The following is a 25,000-nucleotide window of genomic DNA, read 5'->3' as shown; positions in this document are numbered from 1 at the left end:
TGAGAAAACAAAAAGATAATTACTTGACACCATTGGAAAGAATTAACAAAAAAACAGAGCAAACTAGAATGCTATTTGGCCCTAAACAGAGAGTACACAGCGGCAGAATACCTGACCACTGTGACTGACCCAAAATTAAGGAAAGCTTTGACTATGTACAGACTCAGTGAGCATAGCCTTGCTATTGAGAAAGGCCGCCGTAGGCAGACCTGGCTCTCAAGAGAAGACAGGCTATGTGCTCACTGCCCACAAAATGAGGTGGAAACTGAGCTGCACTTCCTAACCTCCTGCCCAATGTATGACCATATTAGAGAGACATATTTCCCTCAGATTACACAGATCCACAAAGAATTCGAAAACAAATCCAATTTTGAAAAACTCCCGTATCTACTGGGTGAAATTACACAGTGTGCCATCACAGCAGCAAGATTTATAGATCTGTTGTTAGATCAGATAGATAGATAGTTAGATCTGTTGTTAGATCAGATAGATAGATAGTTAGATCTGTTGTTAGATCAGATAGATAGATAGTTAGATCTGTTGTTAGATCAGATAGATAGATAGTTAGATCTGTTGTTAGATCAGATAGATAGATAGTTAGATCTGTTGTTAGATCAGATAGATAGATAGTTAGATCTGTTGTTAGATCAGATAGATAGATAGTTAGATCTGTTGTTAGATCAGATAGATAGATAGTTAGATCTGTTGTTAGATCAGATAGATAGATAGTTAGATCTGTTGTTAGATCAGATAGATAGATAGTTAGATCTGTTGTTAGATAGATAGATAGATAGTTAGATCTGTTGTTTGATCAGATAGATAGATAGTTAGATCTGTTGTTAGATCAGATAGATAGATAGTTAGATCTGTTGTTAGATCAGATAGATAGATAGTTAGGTCTGTTGTTAGATCAGATAGATAGATAGTTAGATCTGTTGTTAGATCAGATAGATAGATAGTTAGATCTGTTGTTAGATCAGATAGATAGATAGTTAGATCTGTTGTTAGATCAGATAGATAGATAGTTAGATCTGTTGTTAGATCAGATAGATAGATAGTTAGATCTGTTGTTAGATCAGATAGATAGATAGTTAGATCTGTTGTTAGATCAGATAGATAGATAGTTAGATCTGTTGTTAGATCAGATAGATAGATAGTTAGATCTGTTGTTAGATCAGATAGATAGATAGTTAGATCTGTTGTTAGATAGATAGATAGTTAGATCTGTTGTTAGATCAGATAGATAGATAGTTAGATCTGTTGTTAGATCAGATAGATAGATAGTTAGATCTGTTGTTAGATAGATAGATAGATAGTTAGATCTGTTGTTAGATAGATAGATAGATAGTTAGGTCTGTTGTTAGATCAGATAGATAGATAGTTAGATCTGTTGTTAGATCAGATAGATAGATAGTTAGATCTGTTGTTAGATCAGATAGATAGATAGTTAGATCTGTTGTTAGATAGATAGATAGATAGATAGATAGATAGATAGATAGATAGATAGATAGATAGATAGATAGATAGATAGATAGATAGATAGATAGATCTGTTGTTAGATAGATAGATAGATAGATAGATAGTTAGATCTGTTGTTAGATAGATAGATAGATAGTTAGATCTGTTGTTAGATCAGATAGATAGATAGTTAGATCTGTTGTTAGATAGATAGATAGATAGATAGATAGATAGATAGATAGATAGATAGATAGATAGATAGATAGATAGATCTGTTGTTAGATAGATAGATAGATAGATAGATAGATAGTTAGATCTGTTGTTAGATAGATAGATAGATAGTTAGATCTGTTGTTAGATAGATAGATAGATAGTTAGATCTGTTGTTAGATAGATAGATAGATAGATAGATAGATAGATAGATAGATAGTTAGATCTGTTGTTAGATAGATAGACAGTTAGATTATGTAATTTATACTTTAATGAAGTGTGGATAGTTTGTTAGCGATATTGATGGCTGATGATAACCAGGACAATAGCTGAGAAATTCAAATGTGCAGTGTTGAGTCTCTCTCCCACAGACCAGGACCAGACACATATATTTTCTGGCCAGTCTGTTAAAGGTAATTCATGGTGCCATTAAGAGGCTTAATTTAGGCATTTCTAAGTACTTTAGGTACTCTGTCTACTCCATACCATTCCATTACCAGGTACAAGGAGAAAGGGGCTTGACACCATTCCATTACCAGGTACAAGGAGAAAGGGGCTTGACACCATTCCATTACCAGGTACAAGGAGAAAGGGGCTTGACACCATTCCATTACCAGGTACAAGGAGAAAGGGGCTTGACACCATTCCATTACCAGGTACAAGGAGAAAGGGGCTTGACACCATTCCATTACCAGGTACAAGGAGAAAGGGGCTTGACACCATTCCATTACCAGGTACAAGGAGAAAGGGGCTTGACACCATTCCATTACCAGGTACAAGGAGAAAGGGGCTTGACACCATTCCATTACCAGGTACAAGGAGAAAGGGGCTTGACACCATTCCATTACCAGGTACAAGGAGAAAGGAGCTTGACACCATTCCATTACCAGGTACAAGGAGAAAGGGGCTTGACACCATTCCATTACCAGGTACAAGGAGAAAGGGGCTTGACACCATTCCATTACCAGGTACAAGGAGAAAGGGGCTTGACACCATTCCATTACCAGGTACAAGGAGAAAGGGACTTGACACCAATTCCATTACCAGGTACAAGGAGAAAGGGGCTTGACACCATTCCATTACCAGGTACAAGGAGAAAGGGGCTTGACACCATTCCATTACCAGGTACAAGGAGAAAGGAGCTTGACACCATTCCATTACCAGGTACAAGGAGAAAGGGGCTTGACACCATTCCATTACCAGGTACAAGGAGAAAGGGGCTTGACACCATTCCATTACCAGGTACAAGGAGAAAGGGGCTTGACACCATTCCATTACCAGGTACAAGGAGAAAGGGGCTTGACACCATTCCATTACCAGGTACACGGAGAAAGGGGCTTGACACCATTCCATTACCAGGTACAAGGAGAAAGGGGCTTGACACCATTCAATTACCAGGTACAAGGAGAAAGGGGCTTGACACCATTCCATTACCAGGTACAAGGAGAAAGGGGCTTGACACCATTCCATTACCAGACACAAGGAGAAAGGGGCTTGACACCATTCCATTACCAGACACAAGGAGAAAGGGGCTTGACACCATTCCATTACCAGGTACTAGGAGAAAGGGGCTTGACACCATTCCATTAACAGGTACAAGGAGAAAGGGGCTTGACACCATTCCATTACCAGGTACAAGGAGAAAGGGGCTTGACACCATTCCATTACCTGGTACAAGGAGAAAGGGGCCTGACACCATTCCATTACCAGGTACAAGGAGAAAGGGGCCTGACACCATTCCATTACCAGGTACAAGGAGAAAGGGGCTTGACACCATTCCATTACCAGGTACAAGGAGAAAGGGGCTTGACACCATTCCATTACCAGGTACAAGGAGAAAGGGGCTTGACACCATTCCATTACCAGGTACAAGGAGAAAGGGGCTTGACACCATTCCATTACCAGGTACAAGGAGAAAGGGGCTTGACACCATTCCATTACCAGGTACAAGGAGAAGGAGCTTTACTCTAGGATTTACTAACCGCTAGTCATTTGTATTCAGATCTCTATTCTGTTTTTTTGTATTCTTCGTGTTGAATAACTGGGAATAGTCTGATTTGACAAGTCTGGCAGTTGTGTATGCATGTATTTCTTTAACACATTTTCCCTCAAGGGAACTGTTCTGTTGTTTAGATGTTGGATGTTGACAAGGTCGGATGACCTGTTAGTGACCTGTTTTTTGGTGTGTGTTTCGGTGTGTGTGTGTTTCTGTGTGTGTGTGTTTCTGTGTGTGTGTGTGTGTTTCTGTGTGTGTGTGCCTCCAGCGGAGTGTGGCGGTAGGTTCAAAGGTGAGTCTACAGGCCGCATCCTGTCTCCTGGATATCCCTTTCCTTACGACAACAACCTGCGCTGTACCTGGACCATCACTGTCAACTCTGGCAACATCGTCAGGTAGCTACTTCAAATATAGAATTGGAATCGGATATCAACTTTTTTTTTTTACCACAAAATTAATAGGCAAAATGGGGTACCCTTGTCTGGTACCATACAGAACCATTTCTATATTAATGTATTACAAAACAGTCCTTGCTGTTGTTTCAGATAACATCTTGGTTAACATCTTGGTTAACATCTTGGTTAACATCTTGTTTCACATCTTGGTTAACATCTTGGTTAACATCTTGGTTAACATCTTGGTTAACATCTTGTTTCACATCTTGGTTAACATCTTGTTTCACATCTTGGTTAACATCTTGGTTAACATCTTGGTTAACATCTTGGTTAACATCTTGTTTCACATCTTGGTTAACATCTTGTTTCACATCTTGGTTAACATCTTGGTTAACATCTTGGTTAACATCTTGTCAAATATTTACATACTTTTATCATTAAATTATGATTCATAATACACAGTTTGGTAATTGGCTTTGGAGGTATGTACGCATCAGAGTTCCCTTAGCTGGTAAATGGCTTTGGAGGTATGTACGCATCAGAGCGGTAATTGGCTTTGGAGGTATGTACGCATCAGAGTTTCCCCTTAGCTGGTAATTGGCTTTGGAGGTATGTACGCATCAGAGTTTCCCTTAGCTGGTAATTGGCTTTGGAAGTATGTACGCATCAGAGTTTCCTTAGCCGGTAATTGGCTTTGGAGGTATGTACGCATCAGAGTTTCCCTTAGCTGGTAATTGGCTTTGGAGGTATGTACGCATCAGAGTTTCCTTAGCTGGTAATTGGCTTTGGAGGTATGTACGCATCAGAGTTTCCCTTAGCTGGTAATTGGCTTTGGACGTTTGTACGCATCAGAGTTTCCTGAGCTGGTAATTGGCTTTGGAGGTATGTACGCATCAGAGTTTCCTTAGCCGGTAATTGGCTTTGGAGGTATGTACGCATCAGAGTTTCCTTAGCTGGTAATTGGTTTTGGAGGTATGTACGAATCAGAGTTTCCTTAGCTGGTAATTGGCTTTGGAGGTATGTACGCATCAGAGTTTCCCTTAGCTGGTAATTGGCTTTGGAGGTATGTACGCATCAGAGTTTCCTTAGCCGGTAATTGGCTTTGGAGGTATGTACGCATCAGAGTTTCCTTAGCTGGTAATTGGCTTTGGAGGTATGTACGCATCAGAGTTTCCTTAGCCGGTAATTGGCTTTGGAGGTATGTACGCATCAGAGTTTCCCTTAGCCGGTAATTGGCTTTGGAGGTATGTACGCATCAGAGTTTCCCTTAGCCGGTAATTGGCTTTGGAGGTATGTACGCATCAGAGTTTCCTTAGCTGGTAATTGGCTTTGGAGGTATGTACGCATCAGAGTTTCCTTAGCCGGTAATTGGCTTTGGAGGTATGTACGCATCAGAGTTTCCCTTAGCCGGTAATTGGCTTTGGAGGTATGTACGCATCAGAGTTTCCTTAGCTGGTAATTGGCTTTGCAGGTATGTACGCATCAGAGTTTCCTTAGCTGGTAATTGGCTTTGGAGGTATGTACGCATCAGAGTTTCCTTAGCCGGTAATTGGCTTTGGAGGTATGTACGCATCAGAGTTTCCCTTAGCCGGTAATTGGCTTTGGAGGTATGTACGCATCAGAGTTTCCTTAGCCGGTAATTGGCTTTGCAGGTATGTACGCATCAGAGTTTCCCTTAGCCGGTAATTGGCTTTGCAGGTATGTACGCATCAGAGTTTCCCTTAGCTGGTAATTGGCTTTGGAGGTGTGTACGCAACAGAGTTTCCCTTAGCTGGTAATTGGCTTTGGAGGTATGTACGCATCAGAGTTTCCTTAGCTGGTAATTGGCTTTGGAGGTATGTACGCATCAGAGTTTCCTTAGCTGGTAATTGGCTTTGGAGGTATGTACGCATCAGAGTTTCCTTAGCTGGTAATTGGCTTTGGAGGTATGTATGCACCAGAGTTTCCTTAGCCGGTAATTGGCTTTGGAGGTATGTACGCACCAGAGTTTCCTTAGCTGGTAATTGCCGGCTTTTGACCGGTAAAAACATATAAAAAGCCGATAAATAAAATTGTTGCCAAATTGAGTGGAAGAAAAAACAATCCCATTGCAAAACAATGCTTTTTATTCAATGTTGGAAATGTCAGTCGATGGAAATACATTTGACCGTCATGTTTATCGGTCTATAGGTTAATTTGCAATATTTTGTACAATTAAATTGGGTCGTGTGTATTTTTTTCATTAGTCATCATGTATCTTCTTTATCACATGAGCACAGCATACAGAGCATAAAGACTTCTCCAGGTCCTGCAGCTCCTCAGCTCGTTGCTCCTGGTAATATCCCACTGTAGAAACACTCAGTTATTTTATAAAGACTTCTCCAGGTCCTGCAGTTCCTCAGCTCGTTGCTCCTGGTAATATCCCACTGTAGAAACACTCAGTTATTTTATAAAGACTTCTCCAGGTCCTGCAGCTCCTCAGCTCGTTGCTCCTGGTAATATCCCACCGTAGAAACACTCAGACAGTTATTTTATAAAGACTTCTCCAGGTCCTGTAGCTCCTCAGCTCGTTGCTCCTGGTAATATCCCACCGTAGAAACACTCAGTTATTTTATAAAGACTTCTCCAGGTCCTGCAGTTCCTCAGCTCGTTGCTCCTGGTAATATCCCACTGTAGAAATACTCAGTTATTTTATAAAGACTTCTCCAGGTCCTGCAGCTCCTCAGCTCGTTGCTCCTGGTAATATCCCACTGTAGAAATACTCAGTTATTTTATAAAGACTTCTCCAGGTCCTGCAGCTCCTCAGCTCGTTGCTCCTGGTAATATCCCACTGTAGAAATACTCAGTTATTTTATAAAGACTTCTCCAGGTCCTGCAACTCCTCAGCTCGTTGCTCCTGGTAATATCCCACTGTAGAAATACTCAGTTATTTTATAAAGACTTCTCCAGGTCCTGCAGTTCCTCAGCTCGTTGCTCCTGGTAATATCCCACTGTAGAAACACTCAGTTATTTTATAAAGACTTCTCCAGGTCCTGCAGCTCCTCAGCTCGTTGCTCCTGGTAATATCCCACCGTAGAAACACTCAGTTATTTTATAAAGACTTCTCCAGGTCCTGCAGTTCCTCAGCTCGTTGCTCCTGGTAATATCCCACTGTAGAAACACTCAGTTATTTTATAAAGACTTCTCCAGGTCCTGCAGCTCCTCAGCTCGTTGCTCCTGGTAATATCCCACTGTAGAAACACTCAGTTATTTTATAAAGACTTCTCCAGGTCCTGCAGCTCCTCAGCTCGTTGCTCCTGGTAATATCCCACTGTAGAAACACTCAGTTATTTTATAAAGACTTCTCCAGGTCCTGCAGCTCCTCAGCTCGTTGCTCCTGGTAATATCCCACCGTAGAAACACTCAGATAGTTATTTTATAAAGACTTCTCCAGGTCCTGCAGCTCCTCAACTCGTTGCTCCTGGTAATATCCCACTGTAGAAACACTCAGTTATTTTATAAAGACTTCTCCAGGTCCTGCAGCTCCTCAGCTCGTTGCTCCTGGTAATATCCCACTGTAGAAACACTCAGTTATTTTATAAAGACTTCTCCAGGTCCTGCAGCTCCTCAGCTCGTTGCTCCTGGTAATATCCCACCGTAGAAACACTCAGATAGTTATTTTATAAAGACTTCTCCAGGTCCTGCAGCTCCTCAGCTCGTTGCTCCTGGTAATATCCCACTGTAGAAACACTCCGTTATTTTATAAAGACTTCTCCAGGTCCTGCAGCTCCTCAGCTCGTTGCTCCTGGTAATATCCCACCGTAGAAACACTCAGTTATTTTATAAAGACTTCTCCAGGTCCTGCAGTTCCTCAGCTCGTTGCTCCTGGTAATATCCCACTGTAGAAATACTCAGTTATTTTATAAAGACTTCTCCAGGTCCTGCAGTTCCTCAGCTCGTTGCTCCTGGTAATATCCCACTGTAGAAACACTCAGTTATTTTATAAAGACTTCTCCAGGTCCTGCAGCTCCTCAGCTCGTTGCTCCTGGTAATATCCCACCGTAGAAACACTCAGTTATTTTATAAAGACTTCTCCAGGTCCTGCAGTTCCTCAGCTCGTTGCTCCTGGTAATATCCCACTGTAGAAACACTCAGTTATTTTATAAAGACTTCTCCAGGTCCTGCAGCTCCTCAGCTCGTTGCTCCTGGTAATATCCCACTGTAGAAACACTCAGTTATTTTATAAAGACTTCTCCAGGTCCTGCAGCTCCTCAGCTCGTTGCTCCTGGTAATATCCCACTGTAGAAACACTCAGTTATTTTATAAAGACTTCTCCAGGTCCTGCAGCTCCTCAGCTCGTTGCTCCTGGTAATATCCCACCGTAGAAACACTCAGATAGTTATTTTATAAAGACTTCTCCAGGTCCTGCAGCTCCTCAACTCGTTGCTCCTGGTAATATCCCACTGTAGAAACACTCAGTTATTTTATAAAGACTTCTCCAGGTCCTGCAGCTCCTCAGCTCGTTGCTCCTGGTAATATCCCACTGTAGAAACACTCAGTTATTTTATAAAGACTTCTCCAGGTCCTGCAGCTCCTCAGCTCGTTGCTCCTGGTAATATCCCACCGTAGAAACACTCAGATAGTTATTTTATAAAGACTTCTCCAGGTCCTGCAGCTCCTCAGCTCGTTGCTCCTGGTAATATCCCACTGTAGAAACACTCCGTTATTTTATAAAGACTTCTCCAGGTCCTGCAGCTCCTCAGCTCGTTGCTCCTGGTAATATCCCACCATAGAAACACTCTGTTATTTTATAAAGACTTCCTCATATGCCGTTGAAACCAACATTTCTTTCCTGTTCTATTGGTTTTTATATAAAAACATTTTTTTCAATTGTCCAGAAAGTCAAAGGCACAATCCTTCAGTCATATTAGCAACCCGTCTTAGTTGATGCATCTTTAGGTTCCCCGCCTCTTTCTAAGTTTCTAACTGAGATCTCTGTCACATTTGAAACCGTTCGCATCAGGGTGCACCGTTTAGAATTGTGTTTTCCCCACGAATTGCATTTTGGGAAAATGTTTGAAAGTGATGTTTTATTGGGCAGCTTTCATGACAGGAAGTTACACGTTCTATGAAGATGAATTACCATAATCTAAATATGATTTCTGTCAGTCTGAGCACCGTGTGGTGGACACCCTAATGGGTTACGCAAACCAAATGGCTATGGGTCAGATAATTTACTAAAAATAGCCGTTAAATTAAAATATTCCTAGTCATCTTGTCCGGCGGCACATTTTGCATAACGAAAACCCTGGTACTCATCTACCTTTTTTTACCATGAAATGAAAAATGAAGAAAAAAAATGGGGCGTCCTTCTCTGGTATCTCACATATCAATGACTTACAAAACATAGCCTTCTGCATTTCCTGATATTGTTAATGCTTTCTCAGAACCATGTAATTAAAGATTCAGAATACACAGTTGGTGACTGCCTGTAGAGGTACTGTAGTTTCTCTACTCATTTCGGTCGCTGCCTGACTGTGGAGTTGGTTTGTCTAATCAGATCCCAATCCTTCCCAACTAGCCCTCCAGTTCCTGGCACCAGTCGAAGGGAAGATGTGAATAGTTTTCAGATGGTTTGTCCTGCCAGACACTTGGTGATAGAATAAACAGAAAATGCACACAACCTCAAGCGAATACAGATAGAATATGAATAATTTATGATTTGAAATTGGTGTTGTCTTGGCCAAAATCTGGTTTGTTTTTTTAATCCGATTTATTAAATCCCATCCTCCCTAAGCCTCCAGTTCCTGGCGTTCGACACAGAGGCATCTCACGACATCCTGGAGGTTTGGGACGGACCAGCAGAAAATGAGATGTCTCTGAGGGAGGTGTCTGGCTCCCTGCTCCCCGAGGGGATACACAGCACCCTCAACGTCGTCACTGTTCAATTCCAGACTGACTTCTACATCACCAAGTCTGGCTTCGCCATCGACTTCTCAAGTGAGTGTTTCAAGAAGAATACCTTTCAGTTTCTTGAGTGACAATAAAGAAGAGCATTTATTGATTCTATTTACTTTCAACTCTGTAATATCTGGTCTCATATGAACTGGGAAGCTAACTGGTCTCATATGAACTGGGAAGCTAACGGGTCTCATATGAACTGGGAAGCTAACGGGTCTCATATGAACTGGGAAGCTAACGGGTCTCATATGAACTGGAAGCTAACTGGTCTCATATGAACTGGGAAGCTAACGGGTCTCATATGAACTGGGAAGCTAACGGGTCTCATATGAACTGGGAAGCTCACGGGTCTCATATGAACTGGGAAGCTAACGGGTCTCATATGAACTGGGAAGCTAACGGGTCTCATATGAACTGGGAAGCTAACTGGTCTCATATGAACTGGGAAGCTAACGGGTCTCATATGAAATGGGAAGCTAACGGGTCTCATATGAACTGGGAAGCTAACGGGTCTCATATGAACTGGGAAGCTAACGGGTCTCATAAGACTGGGAAGCATGAACTGGGAAGCTAACGGTCTCATATGAACTGGGAAGCTAACTGGTCTCATATGAACTGGGAAGCTAACTGGTCTCATATGAACTGGGAAGCTAACGGGTCTCATATGAACTGGGAAGCTAACGGGTCTCATATGAACTGGGAAGCTAACTGGTCTCATATGAACTGGGAAGCTAACGGGTCTCATATGAACTGGGAAGCTAACGGGTCTCATATGAACTGGGAGGCTAACGGGTCTCATATGAACTGGGAAGGCTAACGGGTCTCATATGAACTGGGAAGCAACTGGTCTCATATGAAATGGGAAGCTAAACGGGTCTCATATGAAATGGGAAGCTAACGGGTCCTCATATGAACTGGGGAAGCTAATGGGCCTCATATGAACTGGGAACCAACGGGTCCATATTGAACTGGGAAGCTGACGGTCCTCCATATTACTGGGAGCTGACGTCTCATATGAACTTAACGGGTCTCATATGAACTGGGAAGCTAACGGGTCTCATATGAACTGGGAAGCTAACGGGTCTCATATGAACTGGAAGCTAACGGGTCTCATATGAACTGGGAAGCTAACGGGTCTCATATGAACTGGGAAGCTAAAGGGTCTCATATGAACTGGGAAGCTAACGGGTTCCTCCATATGAACTGGGGAAGCCTAAACGGGGTCTCATATGACTGGGAAGCCTAATGGGGTCTCATAAGAACTGGGAAGCTAACGGAGTCTCATATGAACTGGGAAGCTAACTGGTCTCATATGAACTGGGAAGCCAATGGGTCTCATATGACTGGGAAGCTAACGGGGTCTCATATGAACTGGGAGCTAACGTTGACCTCATATGAACTGGGAAGCTAACGGGTCTCATATGAACTGGGAAGCTAACTGGTCCTCATATGAACTGGGAGCCAACGGGTCTCATATGAACCTGGGGAAGCTAACGGGTCTCATATGACTGGGAAGCTAACTGGGTCTCATTATGAACCTGGGAAGGCTAACGGGTCTCATGAGGGAACTGGGAAGCTAACGGGTCTCATATGAACTGGGAAGCCAACGGGTCTCATATGAACTGGGAAGCTAACGGGTCTCATATGAACTGGAAGCTACTGGTCTCATATGAACTGGGAAGCCAACGGGTCTCATATGAAACTGGAAGCTACGGGTCTCATATGAACTGGGAGCTAACGGGTCTCATATGAACTGGGAAGCTAACGGGTCTTCATATGAACTGGGAAGCTAACTGGTCTCCATATGAACTGGAAGGCCAACGGGTCTCATATGAACTGGGAGCTAACGGGTCTCATAGAACTGGGAAGCTAACGGTCTCATATGAACTGGGAAGCTAACGGGTCTCATATGAACTGGGAAGCTAACGGGTCTCATATGAACTGGGAAGCTAACGGTCTCATATGAACTGGGAAGCTAACGGGTCTCATATGAACTGGGAAGCTAACGGGTCTCATATGAACTGGGAAGCTAACTGGGAAGCTAACGGGTCTCATATGAACTGGGAAGCTACGGGTCTCATATGAACTGGGAAGCTAACGGGTCTCATATGAACTGGGAAGCTAACGGGTCTCATATGAACTGGGAAGCTAACGGGTCTCATATGAACTGGGAAGCTAACGGGTCTCATATGAACTGGGAAGCTAACGGGTCTCATATGAACTGGGAAGCTAACTGGTCTCATATGAACTGGGAAGCCAACGGGTCTCATATGAACTGGGAAGCTAACGGGTCTCATATGAACTGGGAAGCTAACGGGTCTCATATGAACTGGGAAGCTAACGGGTCTCATATGAACTGGGAAGCTAACGGGTCTCATATGAACTGGGTCTCATATGAACTGGGAAGCTGGTCTCATATGAACTGGGAGCTAACGGGTCTCATATGAACTGGGAAGCTAACGGGTCTCATATGAACTGGGAAGCTAACGGGTCTCATATGAACTGGGAAGCTAAGTCTCATATGAACGGGTCTGAGCTGGGAGTACGGGTCTCATATGAATGGGAAGCTAACGGGTCTCATATGAACTGGGATGCTAACGGGTCTCATATGAACTGGGAAGCTAACTGGTCTCATATGAACTGGGAAGCCAATGGGTCTCATATGAACTGGGAGGCTAACGGGTCTCATATGAACTGGGAAGCTAACGGGTCTCATATGAACTGGGAAGCCTAACGGGTCTCATATGAACTGGGAAGCTAACGGGTCTCATATGAACTGGGAAGCTAACGGGTCTCATATGAACTGGGAAGCTAACGGGTCTCATATGAACTGGGAAGCTAACGGGTCTCATATGAACTGGGATGCTAACGGGTCTCATATGAACTGGGAAGCTAACGGGTCTCATATGAACTGGGAAGCCCAACGGGTCTCATATGAACTGGGAAGCTAACGGGTCTCATATGAACTGGGAAGCTAACGGGTCTAATATGAACTGGGAAGCTAACGGGTCTCATATGAACTGGGAAGCTAACTGGTCTCATATGAACTGGAAGCCAACGGGTCTCATATGAACTGGGAAGCTAACGGGTCTCATATGAACTGGGAAGCTAACGGTCTCATATGAACTGGGAAGCTAACGGGTCTCATATGAAACTGGGAAGCTAACTGGTCTCATATGAACTGGGAAGCCAACGGGTCTCATATGAACTGGGAAGCTAACGGGTCTCATATGAACAGGGGAAGCTAACGGGTCTCATATGAAACTGGGAAGCTAACGGGTCTCATATGAACTGGGAAGCTAACTGGTCTCATATGAACTGGGAAGCCAACGGGTCTCATATGAACTGGGAAGCTAACGGGTCTCATATGAACTGGGAAGCTAACTGGTCTCATATGAACTGGGAAGCTAACGGGTCTCATATGAACTGGGAAGCTAACGGGTCTCATATGAACTGGGAAGCTAACGGGTCTCATATGAACTGGGATGCTAACGGGTCTCATATGAACTGGGAAGCTAACTGGTCTCATATGAACTGGGAAGCCAATGGGTCTCATATGAACTGGGAGGCTAACGGGTCTCATATGAACTGGGAAGCTAACGGGTCTCATATGAACTGGGAAGCTAACGGGTCTCATATGAACTGGGAAGCTCACGGGTCTCATATGAACTGGGAAGCTAACGGGTCTCATATGAACTGGGAAGCTAACGGGTCTCATAAGAACTGGGAAGCTAACGGGTCTCATATGAACTGGGATGCTAACGGGTCTCATATGAACTGGGAAGCTACGGGTCTCATATGAAATGGGAAGCTAACGGTCTCATATGAACTGGGAAGCTAACGGGTCTCATATGAAATGGGAAGCTAACGGGTCTCATATGAACTGGGAGCTAACGGGTCTCATATGAACTGGAAGCTAACGGGTCTCATATGAACTGGGAAGCTAACTGGTCTCATATGAACTGGGCCAACGGTCTCATATGAACTGGAAGCTAACGGGTCTCATATGAACTGGGAAGCTAACGGGTCTCATATGAACTGGGAAGCTAACGGGTCTCATATGAACTGGGAAGCTAACTGGTCTCATATGAACTGGGAAGCCAACGGGTCTCATATGAACTGGGAAGCTAACGGGTCTCATATGAACTGGGAAGCTAACGGGTCTCATAAGAACTGGGAAGCTAACGGGTCTCATATGAACTGGGATGCTAACGGGTCTCATATGAACTGGGAAGCTAACGGGTCTCATATGAAATGGGAAGCTAACGGGTCTCATATGAACTGGGAAGCTAACGGGTCTCATATGAACTGGGAAGCTAACGGGTCTCATATGAACTGGGAAGCTAACGGGTCTCATATGAACTGGGAAGCTCACGGGTTCTATATGAACTGGGAAGCTAACGGGTCTCATATGAACTGGGAAGCTAACGGGTCTCATAAGAACTGGGAAGCTAACGGGTCTCATATGAACTGGGATGCTAACGGGTCTCATATGAACTGGGAAGCTAACGGGTCTCATATGAAATGGAAGCTAACGGGTCTCATATGAACTGGGAAGCTAACGGGTCTCATATGAAATGGGAAGCTAACGGGTCTCATATGAACTGGGAAGCTAACGGGTCTCATATGAACTGGGAAGCTAACGGGTCTCATATGAACTGGGAAGCTAACGGGTCTCATATGAACTGGGAAGCTAACTGGTCTCATATGAACTGGGAAGCCAACGGGTCTCATATGAACTGGGAAGCTAACGGGTCTCATATGAACTGGGAAGCTCACGGGTCTCATATGAACTGGGAAGCTAACGGGTCTCATATGAACTGGGAAGCTGACGGGTCTCATATGAACTGGGAAGCTAACGGGTCTCATATGAACTGGGAAGCTAACGGGTCTCATATGAACTGGGAAGCTAATGGGTCTCATAAGAACTGGGAAGCTAACGGGTCTCATATGAACTGGGAAGCTAACTGGTCTCATATGAACTGGGAAGCCAATGGGTCTCATATGAACTGGGAAGCTAACGGGTCTCATATGAACTGGGAAGCTAACGGGTCTCATATGAACTGGGAAGCTAACGGGTCTCATATGAACTGGGAAGCTAACTGGTCTCATATGAACTGGGAAGCCAACGGGTCTCATATGAACTGGGAAGCTAACGGGTCTCATATGAACTGGGAAGCTAACGGGTCTCATATGAACTGGGAAGCTAACGGGTCTCATATGAACTGGGAAGCTAACTGGTCTCATATGAACTGGGAAGCCAACGGGTCTCATATGAACTGGGAAGCTAACGGGTCTCATATGAACTGGGAAGCTAACGGGTCTCATATGAACTGGGAAGCTAACGGGTCTCATATGAACTGGGAAGCTAACTGGTCTCATATGAACTGGGAAGCCAACGGGTCTCATATGAACTGGGAAGCTAACGGGTCTCATATGAACTGGGAAGCTCACGGGTCTCATAAGAACTGGGAAGCTAACGGGTCTCATATGAACTGGGAAGCTAACGGGTCTCATATGAACTGGGAAGCTAACGGGTCTCATATGAACTGGGATGCTAACGGGTCTCATATGAACTGGGAAGCTAACTGGTCTCATATGAACTGGGAAGCCAATGGGTCTCATATGAACTGGGAGGCTAACGGGTCTCATATGAACTGGGAAGCTAACGGGTCTCATATGAACTGGGAAGCTAACGGGTCTCATATGAACTGGGAAGCTAACGGATCTCATATGAACTGGGAAGCTAACTGGTCTCATATGAACTGGGAAGCTAACGGGTCTCATATGAACTGGGAAGCTAACGGGTCTCATATGAACTGGGATGCTAACGGGTCTCATATGAACTGGGAAGCTAACGGGTCTCATATGAACTGGGAAGCCAACGGGTCTCATATGAACTGGGAAGCTAACGGGTCTCATATGAACTGGGAAGCTAACGGGTCTCATATGAACTGGGAAGCTAACGGGTCTCATATGAACTGGGAAGCTAACTGGTCTCATATGAACTGGGAAGCCAACGGGTCTCATATGAACTGGGAAGCTAACGGGTCTCATATGAACTGGGAAGCTAACGGGTCTCATATGAACTGGGAAGCTAACGGGTCTCATATGAACTGGGAAGCTAACTGGTCTCATATGAACTGGGAAGCCAACGGGTCTCATATGAACTGGGAAGCTAACGGGTCTCATATGAACAGGGAAGCTAACGGGTCTCATATGAACTGGGAAGCTAACGGGTCTCATATGAACTGGGAAGCTAACTGGTCTCATATGAACTGGGAAGCCAACGGGTCTCATATGAACTGGGAAGCTAACGGGTCTCATATGAACTGGGAAGCTCACGGGTCTCATATGAACTGGGAAGCTAACGGGTCTCATATGAACTGGGAAGCTAACGGGTCTCATATGAACTGGGAAGCTAACGGGTCTCATATGAACTGGGATGCTAACGGGTCTCATATGAACTGGGATGCTAACTGGTCTCATATGAACTGGGAAGCCAATGGGTCTCATATGAACTGGGAGGCTAACGGGTCTCATATGAACTGGGAAGCTAACGGGTCTCATATGAACTGGGAAGCTAACGGGTCTCATATGAACTGGGAAGCTCACGGGTCTCATATGAACTGGGAAGCTAACGGGTCTCATATGAACTGGGAAGCTAACGGGTCTCATAAGAACTGGGAAGCTAACGGGTCTCATATGAACTGGGATGCTAACGGGTCTCATATGAACTGGGAAGCTAACGGGTCTCATATGAAATGGGAAGCTAACGGGTCTCATATGAACTGGGAAGCTAACGGGTCTCATATGAAATGGGAAGCTAACGGGTCTCATATGAACTGGGAAGCTAACGGGTCTCATATGAACTGGGAAGCTAACGGGTCTCATATGAACTGGGAAGCTAACTGGTCTCATATGAACTGGGAAGCCAACGGGTCTCATATGAACTGGGAAGCTAACGGGTCTCATATGAACTGGGAAGCTAACGGGTCTCATATGAACTGGGAAGCTAACGGGTCTCATATGAACTGGGAAGCTAACTGGTCTCATATGAACTGGGAAGCCAACGGGTCTCATATGAACTGGGAAGCTAACGGGTCTCATATGAACTGGGAAGCTAACGGGTCTCATAAGAACTGGGAAGCTAACGGGTCTCATATGAACTGGGATGCTAACGGGTCTCATATGAACTGGGAAGCTAACGGGTCTCATATGAAATGGGAAGCTAACGGGTCTCATATGAACTGGGAAGCTAACGGGTCTCATATGAAATGGGAAGCTAACGGGTCTCATATGAACTGGGAAGCTAACGGGTCTCATATGAACTGGGAAGCTAACGGGTCTCATATGAACTGGGAAGCTAACTGGTCTCATATTGAACTGGGAAGCCAATGGGTCTCATATGAACTGGGAGGCTAACGGGTCTCATATGAACTGGGAAGCTAACGGGTCTCATATGAAACTGGGAAGCTAACGGGTCTCATATGAACTGGGAAGCTCACGGGTCTCATATGAACTGGGAAGCTAACGGGTCTCATATGAACTGGGAAGCTAACGGGTCTCATAAGAACTGGGAAGCTAACGGGTCTCATATGAACTGGGATGCTAACGGGTCTCATATGAACTGGGAAGCTAACGGGTCTCATATGAAATGGGAAGCTAACGGGTCTCATATGAACTGGGAAGCTAACGGTCTCATATGAAATGGGGAAGCTAACGGGTCTCATATGAACTGGGAAGCTAACGGGTCTCATATGAACTGGGAAGCTAACGGGTCTCATATGAACTGGGAAGCTAACGGGTCTCATATGAACTGGGAAGCTAACTGGTCTCATATGAACTGGGAAGCCAACGGGTCTCATATGAACTGGGAAGCTAACGGGTCTCATATGAACTGGGAAGCTCACGGGTCTCATATGAACTGGGAAGCTAACGGGTCTCATATGAACTGGGAAGCTAACGGGTCTCATATGAACTGGGAAGCCAACCGGTCTCATATGAACTGGGAAGCTAACGGGTCTCATATGAACTGGGAAGCTAACTGTCTCATATGAACTGGGAAGCCAATGGGTCTCATATGAACTGGGAGGCTAACGGGTCTCATATGAACTGGGAAGCTAACGGGTCTCATATGAACTGGGAAGCTAACGGGTCTCATATGAACTGGGAAGCTCACGGGTCTCATATGAACTGGGAAGCTAACGGGTCTCATATGAACTGGGAAGCTAACGGGTCTCATAAGAACTGGGAAGCTAACGGGTCTCATATGAACTGGGATGCTAACGGGTCTCATATGAACTGGGAAGCTAACGGGTCTCATATGAAATGGGAAGCTAACGGGTCTCATATGAAACTGGGAAGCTAACGGGTCTCATATGAATGGGAAGCTAACGGGTCTCATATGAACTGGGAAGCTAACTGGTCTCATATGAACTGGGAAGCCAACGGGTCTCATATGAACTGGGAAGCTAACGGGTCTCATATGAACTGGGAAGCTCACGGGTCTCATATGAACTGGGAAGCTAACGGGTCTCATATGAACTGGGAAGCTAACGGGTCTCATATGAACTGGGAAGCTAACGGGTCTCATATGAACTGGGATGCTAACGGGTCTCATATGAACGGGAAGCTAACGGGTCTCATATGAAATGGGAAGCTAACGGGTCTCATATGAACTGGGAAGCTAACGGGTCTCATATGAACTGGGAAGCTAACGGGTCTCATATGAAATGGGAAGCTAACGGGTCTCATATGAACTGGGAAGCTAACGGGTCTCATATGAACTGGGAAGCTAACGGGTCTGTCTGCTGTGTGTCCTTCAACTGTTGCGCAACGTCATGTCTGCCGTGTGTCTCCAGGTTCAGTGGCGACAGCCTGCAGAGATCCAGGCCTGCTATGAACGGCAGTCGTCACGGAGATGGGAGAGAACCAGATGATACAGTGACCTTCTCCTGTGATCCAGGATATGAGCTGCAGGGAGAGAGCAAGATCACCTGCATCCAAGTGGACAACAGATACTACTGGCAGCCCAGCCCTCCCAGCTGCATTGGTGAGGATTTACTACTACACTATACTGATCTATACTATACTATACTACTAGCAGCCCAGCCCTCCCAGCTGCATTGGTGAGGATATACTACTGTACTGATCTATACTATACTGATCTATACTATACTATACTACTGGCAGCCCAGCCCTCCCAGCTGCATTGGTGAGGCTTTACTACTATACTGTACTGATCTATACTATACTATACTATACTATACTGTACTGTGCTGTACTCTACTGTACTGTACTATCCTGTACTTATATATACTATACCGTACTATACTGTACTATACTACAATATACTGTATTATAGCATACTATAGTATAATTACTATACTATGCTATGCTATGCTATAATATACTATACTATGCTATACTACTGGCAGACTATCCCACCCATCTGTATGGTGGGGCTGTATATGAAATATAGCTGGTTTATCAGCCATCCATCTGTATTGGTGGGGCTGTATATGAAATATAGCTGGTTTATCAGCCGTCCATCTGTATTGGTGGGGCTGTATATGAAATATAGCTGGTTTATCAGCGTCCATCTGTATTGGTGGGGCTGTATATGAAATATAGCTGGTTTATCAGCCGCCCATCTGTATTGGTGGGGCTGTATATGAAATATAGCTGGTTATCAGCCCTCTATCTGTATTGGTGGGGCTGTATATGAAATATAGCTGGTTTATCAGCCGTCCATCTGTATTGGTGGGGCTGTATATGAAATATAGCTGGTTTATCAGCCATCCATCTGTATTGGTGGGGCTGTATATGAAATATAGCTGGTTTATCAGCCGTCCATCTGTATTGGTGGGGCTGTTATATGAATATAGCTGGTTTATCAGCCGTCCATCTGTATTGGTGGGGCTGTATATGAAATATAGCTGGTTATCAGCCATCCATCTGTATTGGTGGGGCTGTATATGAAATATAGCTGGTTTATCAGCCGTCCATCTGTATTGGTGGGGCTGTATATGAAATATAGCTGGTTTATCAGCCCTCTATCTGTATTGGTGGGGCTGTATATGAAATATAGCTGGTTTATCAGCCCTTCCATCTGTATTGGTGGGGCTGTATATGAAATATAGCTGGTTTATCAGCCCTCTATCTGTATTGGTGGGGCTGTGCATTATACGCTAAAAGGAATATATCTGTGGTTGTTCTGTTTGCATCGTCAGGGGTTTCAAAGACAGGCTCCTAGGAACTGAACGAGGGGTTATTCCGTTTAACACTACAGCGAGAGTTTATTCTGTCCTCAGGCTGTATCAGCGAGCCTCTTAAACGCCAGGTCTTACTTGTAAAAGAGGTCTTCTGACCTCACTGGGACTTCCTGGATAAATCAAATAAAACATCTATGATAACAATATATATATATATATATACTACCAGGAATATAACTGTGTTTATTCTGCGAAGCTTTCTGCAATAGTCTGTATAACAGGGGTCAGTCTGTATAACAGGGGTCAGTCTGTATAACAGTCTGTATAACAGGGGTCAGTCTGTATAACAGGGGTCAGTCTGTATAACAGGGGTCAGTCTGTATAACAGTCTGTATAACAGGGGTCAGTCTGTATAACAGGGGTCAGTCTGTATAACAGTCTGTATAACAGGGGTCAGTCTGTATAACCGGGGTCAGTCTGTATAACAGGGGTCAGTCTGTATAACAGGGGTCAGTCTGTATAACAGGGGTCAGTCTGTATAACAGTCTGTATAACAGGGGTCAGTCTGTATAACAGGGGTCAGTCTGTATAACAGTCTGTATAACAGGGGTCAGTCTGTATAACCGGGGTCAGTCTGTATAACAGGGGTCAGTCTGTATAACAGGGGTCAGTCTGTATAACAGGGGTCAGTCTGTATAACAGTCTGTATAACAGGGGTCAGTCTGTATAACAGGGGGTCAGTCTGTATAACAGGGGTCAGTCTGTATAACATGGGTCAGTCTGTTAAACAGTCTGTATAACAGGGGTCAGTCTGTATAACATGGGTCAGTCTGTATAACAGTCTGTATAACAGGGGTCAGTCTGTATAACAGGGGTCAGTCTGTATAACAGGGGTCAGTCTGTATAACCGGGGTCAGTCTGTATAACAGGGGTCAGTCTGTATAAACAGGGGTCAGTCTGTATAACAGGGGTCAGTCTGTATAACCGGGGTCAGTCTGTATAACAGGGGTCAGTCTGTATAACAGGGTCAGTCTGTATAACAGGGGTCAGTCTGTATAAACCGGGGTCAGTCTGTATAACAGGGGTCAGTCTGTATAACAGCGGTCAGTCTGTATAACAGGGGGTCAGTCTGTATAACAGGGGTCAGTCCTGTATAACATGGGTCAGTCTATATTAATGAAACACTACTGGGGATATAACAGGGGTCAGTCTGTATTAATGGGGTCAGTCTGTATAATGAGACGCTACTTGGGGATATAACAGGGGTCAGTCAGTCTGTATTAATGAAACCTACTGGGGATATAACAGGGGTCAGTCTGTAGAAACAGGGGTCAGTCTGTATAACGACGGGTCAATCTGTATAACAGGTGTCAGTCTGTATAACAGGGGGTCAGTCTGTATTAATGGGGTCAGTCTGTATAACAGGGGTCAGTCTGTATTAATGAGACACTACTGGGGATATAACAGGGATCAGTCTGGTATAACAGGGGTCAGTCTGTATTAATGAGACACTATGGGGATATAACAGGGGTCAGTCTGTATAACAGGTGTCAGTCTGTATTAATGGGGTCAGTCTGTATTAATGAAACGCGACTTGGGGATATAAAAGGGGTCAGTCTGTATTAATGGGGTCAGTCTGTATTAATGAGACACTACTGGGGGATATAACAGGGGTCAGTCTGTATTAATGGGGTCAGTCCTGTATTAATGAAACACTACTGGGGATATAACAGGGGTCGTCTGTATTAATGAGGTCAGTCTGTATTAAATGGGGTCAGTCTGTATTAATAGTGCCAGTCTGTATTAATGGGGTCAGTCTGTATTAATGGGGTCAGTCTGTATGAATGTGGTCGGTCTGTATGAATGGGGTCAGTCTGTATGAATGGGGGTCAGTCTGTATGAATGGGGTCAGCCTGTATTAATGGGGTCAGTCTGTATGAATGGGGTCAGTCCTGTATTAATGGGGGTCAGTCTGTATTAATGGGGTCAGTCTGTATTAATAGGGTCAGTCTGTATTAATGGGGTCAGTCTTTCCTACTAACTGAATTGGTGACACATAGAATTAAACCCTGCTAGGGATATTAAACCCTGCTAGGGATATTAAAACCCTGCTAGAGATATTAAACCCTGCTAGGGATATTAAACCCTGCTAGGGATATTAAACCCTGCTAGAGATATTAAACCCTGCTAGGGATATTAACCCTGCTAGGGATATTAAACCCTGCTAGGGATATTAAACCCTGCTAGGGATATTAAACCCTGCTAGGGATGTTTCTAGTTGTGTATTATTCTGTCTGAAAACCACCGGTGTGGTTAAAGATGTTAACGGTGACCAGGTTAAAGAGGTTACGGTGACCAGGTTAAAGAGGTTTAACGGTGACCAGGTTAAAGAGGTTAACGGTGACCAGGTTAAGAGGGTTAACGGTGACCAGGTTAAGGTGACCAGGTTAAAGAGGTTAACGGTGACCAAGGTTAAAGAGGTTAAAGGTGACCAGGTTAAAGAGGTTAACGTGACCAGGTTAAAGAGGTTAACGGTGACCAGGTTAAAGAGGTTAAAGGTGACCAGGTTAAAGAGGTTAAAGGTGACCAGGTTAAAGAGGTTAACGGTGACCAGGTTAAAGAGGTTAAACGGTGACCAGGTTAAAGAGGTTAACGGTGACCAGGTTAAAGAGGTTAACGTTGACCAGGTTAAAGAGGTTAACGGTGACCAGGTTAAAGAGGTTAACGGTGACCAGGTTAAAGAGGTTAACGGTGACCAGGTTAAAGAGGTCAGACGGTGACCAGGTTAAAGAGGTTAACGGTGACCAGGTTAAAGAGGTCAACGGTGACCAGGTTAAAGAGGTTAACGGTGACCAGGTTAAAGAGGTTAACGGTGACCAGGTTAAAGAGGGTCAACGGTGACCAGGACATATTAAAACCACTACATTATGTTGTACTGTATATTTTGAACATTGTGTGTGTGTGTGTGCGTGTGTGTGTGTGTGTGTGTGTGTGTGTGTGTGTGTGTGTGTGTGTGTGTGTGTGTGTGTGCGTGTGCGTGTGTGGTGTGTGTGTGTGTGTTTCTGCAGCTCCCTGTGGGGGTAATGTAACAGGATCATCAGGATTCATCCTCTCCCCCAACTTCCCCCTCCCCTACCCGCACAGCAAAGACTGTGATTGGCTGATCGCTGTCCACTCAGACTACGTCATATCACTGGCTTTTATCAGGTAAGGAATGAATGAACTGAATGAATGAACGAACGAACGAATAAAATGAACGTTGAACGAATGAATGAATGAACAAACGAATAAATGAACGAATTAATGAACGAATGAATGAATCAATGAATGAATGAATGAATCAATGAATCAATGAATGAACGAATCAATGAATGAATGCATGAACAAACAAACAAATGAACAAATGAACGAACGAACGAAATGAACGAATGAATCAATGAATCAATGAATGATTCCATTCAGGTAATCTTCTGAACTGAAACACACCAGAGAGATGAACAGCTGAGAGCAGAATGGTGTCTGCAGTGTGTTAGAGATCACCTGCTGGGGGTTGATGAACCGTGGGAGATTCAACATGTAGAATCATCAGGACATAACATTTGACAGCCGATGTCATGATGTTACTGTGGTGTGGTGTTCCTCTCTACTGGTATCTGAGTCATGATGTTACTGTGGTGTGTTCCTCTCTACTGGTATCTGAGTCTGGTTCCTCTCAAGGTTTATTCCTGTCATGTAGCTGATGTCTGGGCTCTTTCTATTGGGGATCTTCCTGTCATGTAGCTGATGTCTGGCTCTTTCTATTGGGGATCTTCCTGTCATGTAGCTGATGTCTTTGCTCTTTCTATTGGGTCTCTGGACTGTGTTTTTGGAAGCCATTTTCTGAAAACTATTATTTTGAAAAAGGTCTTTATCATAGTGTTTGATATCGAAAAATGTTTGTCCTGCTAGACACTGCTGATAGAGTCAACAGGACAGACAGCATCGTTTTCATTTGGTTTGTCCTGCTAGACACTGCTGATAGAGTCAACAGGACAGACAGCATCGTTTTCACTTGGTTTGTCCTGCTAGACACTGCTGATAGAGTCAACAGGACAGACAGCATCGTTTTCACTTGGTTTGTCCTGCTAGACACTGCTGATAGAGTCAACAGGACAGACAGCATCGTTTTCACTTGGTTTGTCCTGCTAGACACTGCTGATAGAGTCAACAGGACAGACAGCATCATTTCATTTGGTTTGTCCTGCTAGACACTGCTGATAGAGTCAACAGGACAGACAGCATCGTTTTCACTTGGTTTGTCCTGCTAGACACGGCTGATAGAGTCAACAGGACAGACAGCATCGTTTTCATTTGGTTTGTCCTGCTAGACACGGCTGATAGAGTCAACAGGACAGACAGCATCGTTTTCACTTGGTTTGTTCTGCTAGACACGGCTGATAGAGCCAACAGGACAGACAGCATCGTTTTCATTTGGTTTGTCCTGCTAGACACTGCTGATAGAGTCAACAGGAACAGGAAATACACACAACCTCTCGGGAACACTGAATAATAGGAAGAAGTTATGATTTTAAATTGATGTTGTCTTGATTTAATTATCCCAAAACTATTACCATTTTTGTCATAAGCCAAAGTAGTTATTTTTAGAAATAATAGACTTTCTCTCTCAGTGAGAAACGTGATCTGATATACAGCAATAGAACAATATGTAAAGCCTCTGCTTCACACTACAGTACCGGGCCGCTTCAGAGCAGCTCTTCACCATGATGCTGCAACAATTCAATCTCTCACTCAAATCTCTCTCTTTC

General features: G+C 44.2%; 1 protein-coding gene across 1 annotated transcript in view; it reads left to right on the top strand.

Moving 5' to 3' along the window:
* LOC116371558 (CUB and sushi domain-containing protein 3-like) overlaps window positions 1–23,407 on the top strand; it is a 258,797-nt gene extending 235,390 nt beyond the window's left edge. The window contains 5 exon segments of the mRNA XM_031820410.1: window positions 3,933–4,059; window positions 9,815–10,017; window positions 18,843–18,872; window positions 18,875–19,033; window positions 23,264–23,407. Coding sequence (XP_031676270.1) covers window positions 3,933–4,059; window positions 9,815–10,017; window positions 18,843–18,872; window positions 18,875–19,033; window positions 23,264–23,406 — 662 coding nt within the window. The 3' untranslated portion in view covers window position 23,407.
* The last annotated feature ends 1,593 nt before the right edge of the window (window positions 23,408–25,000 follow it).

Source organism: Oncorhynchus kisutch, unplaced genomic scaffold (assembly GCF_002021735.2).
Source record: "Oncorhynchus kisutch isolate 150728-3 unplaced genomic scaffold, Okis_V2 scaffold3357, whole genome shotgun sequence".
NCBI lineage: Eukaryota > Metazoa > Chordata > Actinopteri > Salmoniformes > Salmonidae > Oncorhynchus > Oncorhynchus kisutch.
Note: the sequence above shows the minus strand (reverse complement) of the source record. Positions and strands in the feature narration are given on the sequence as shown.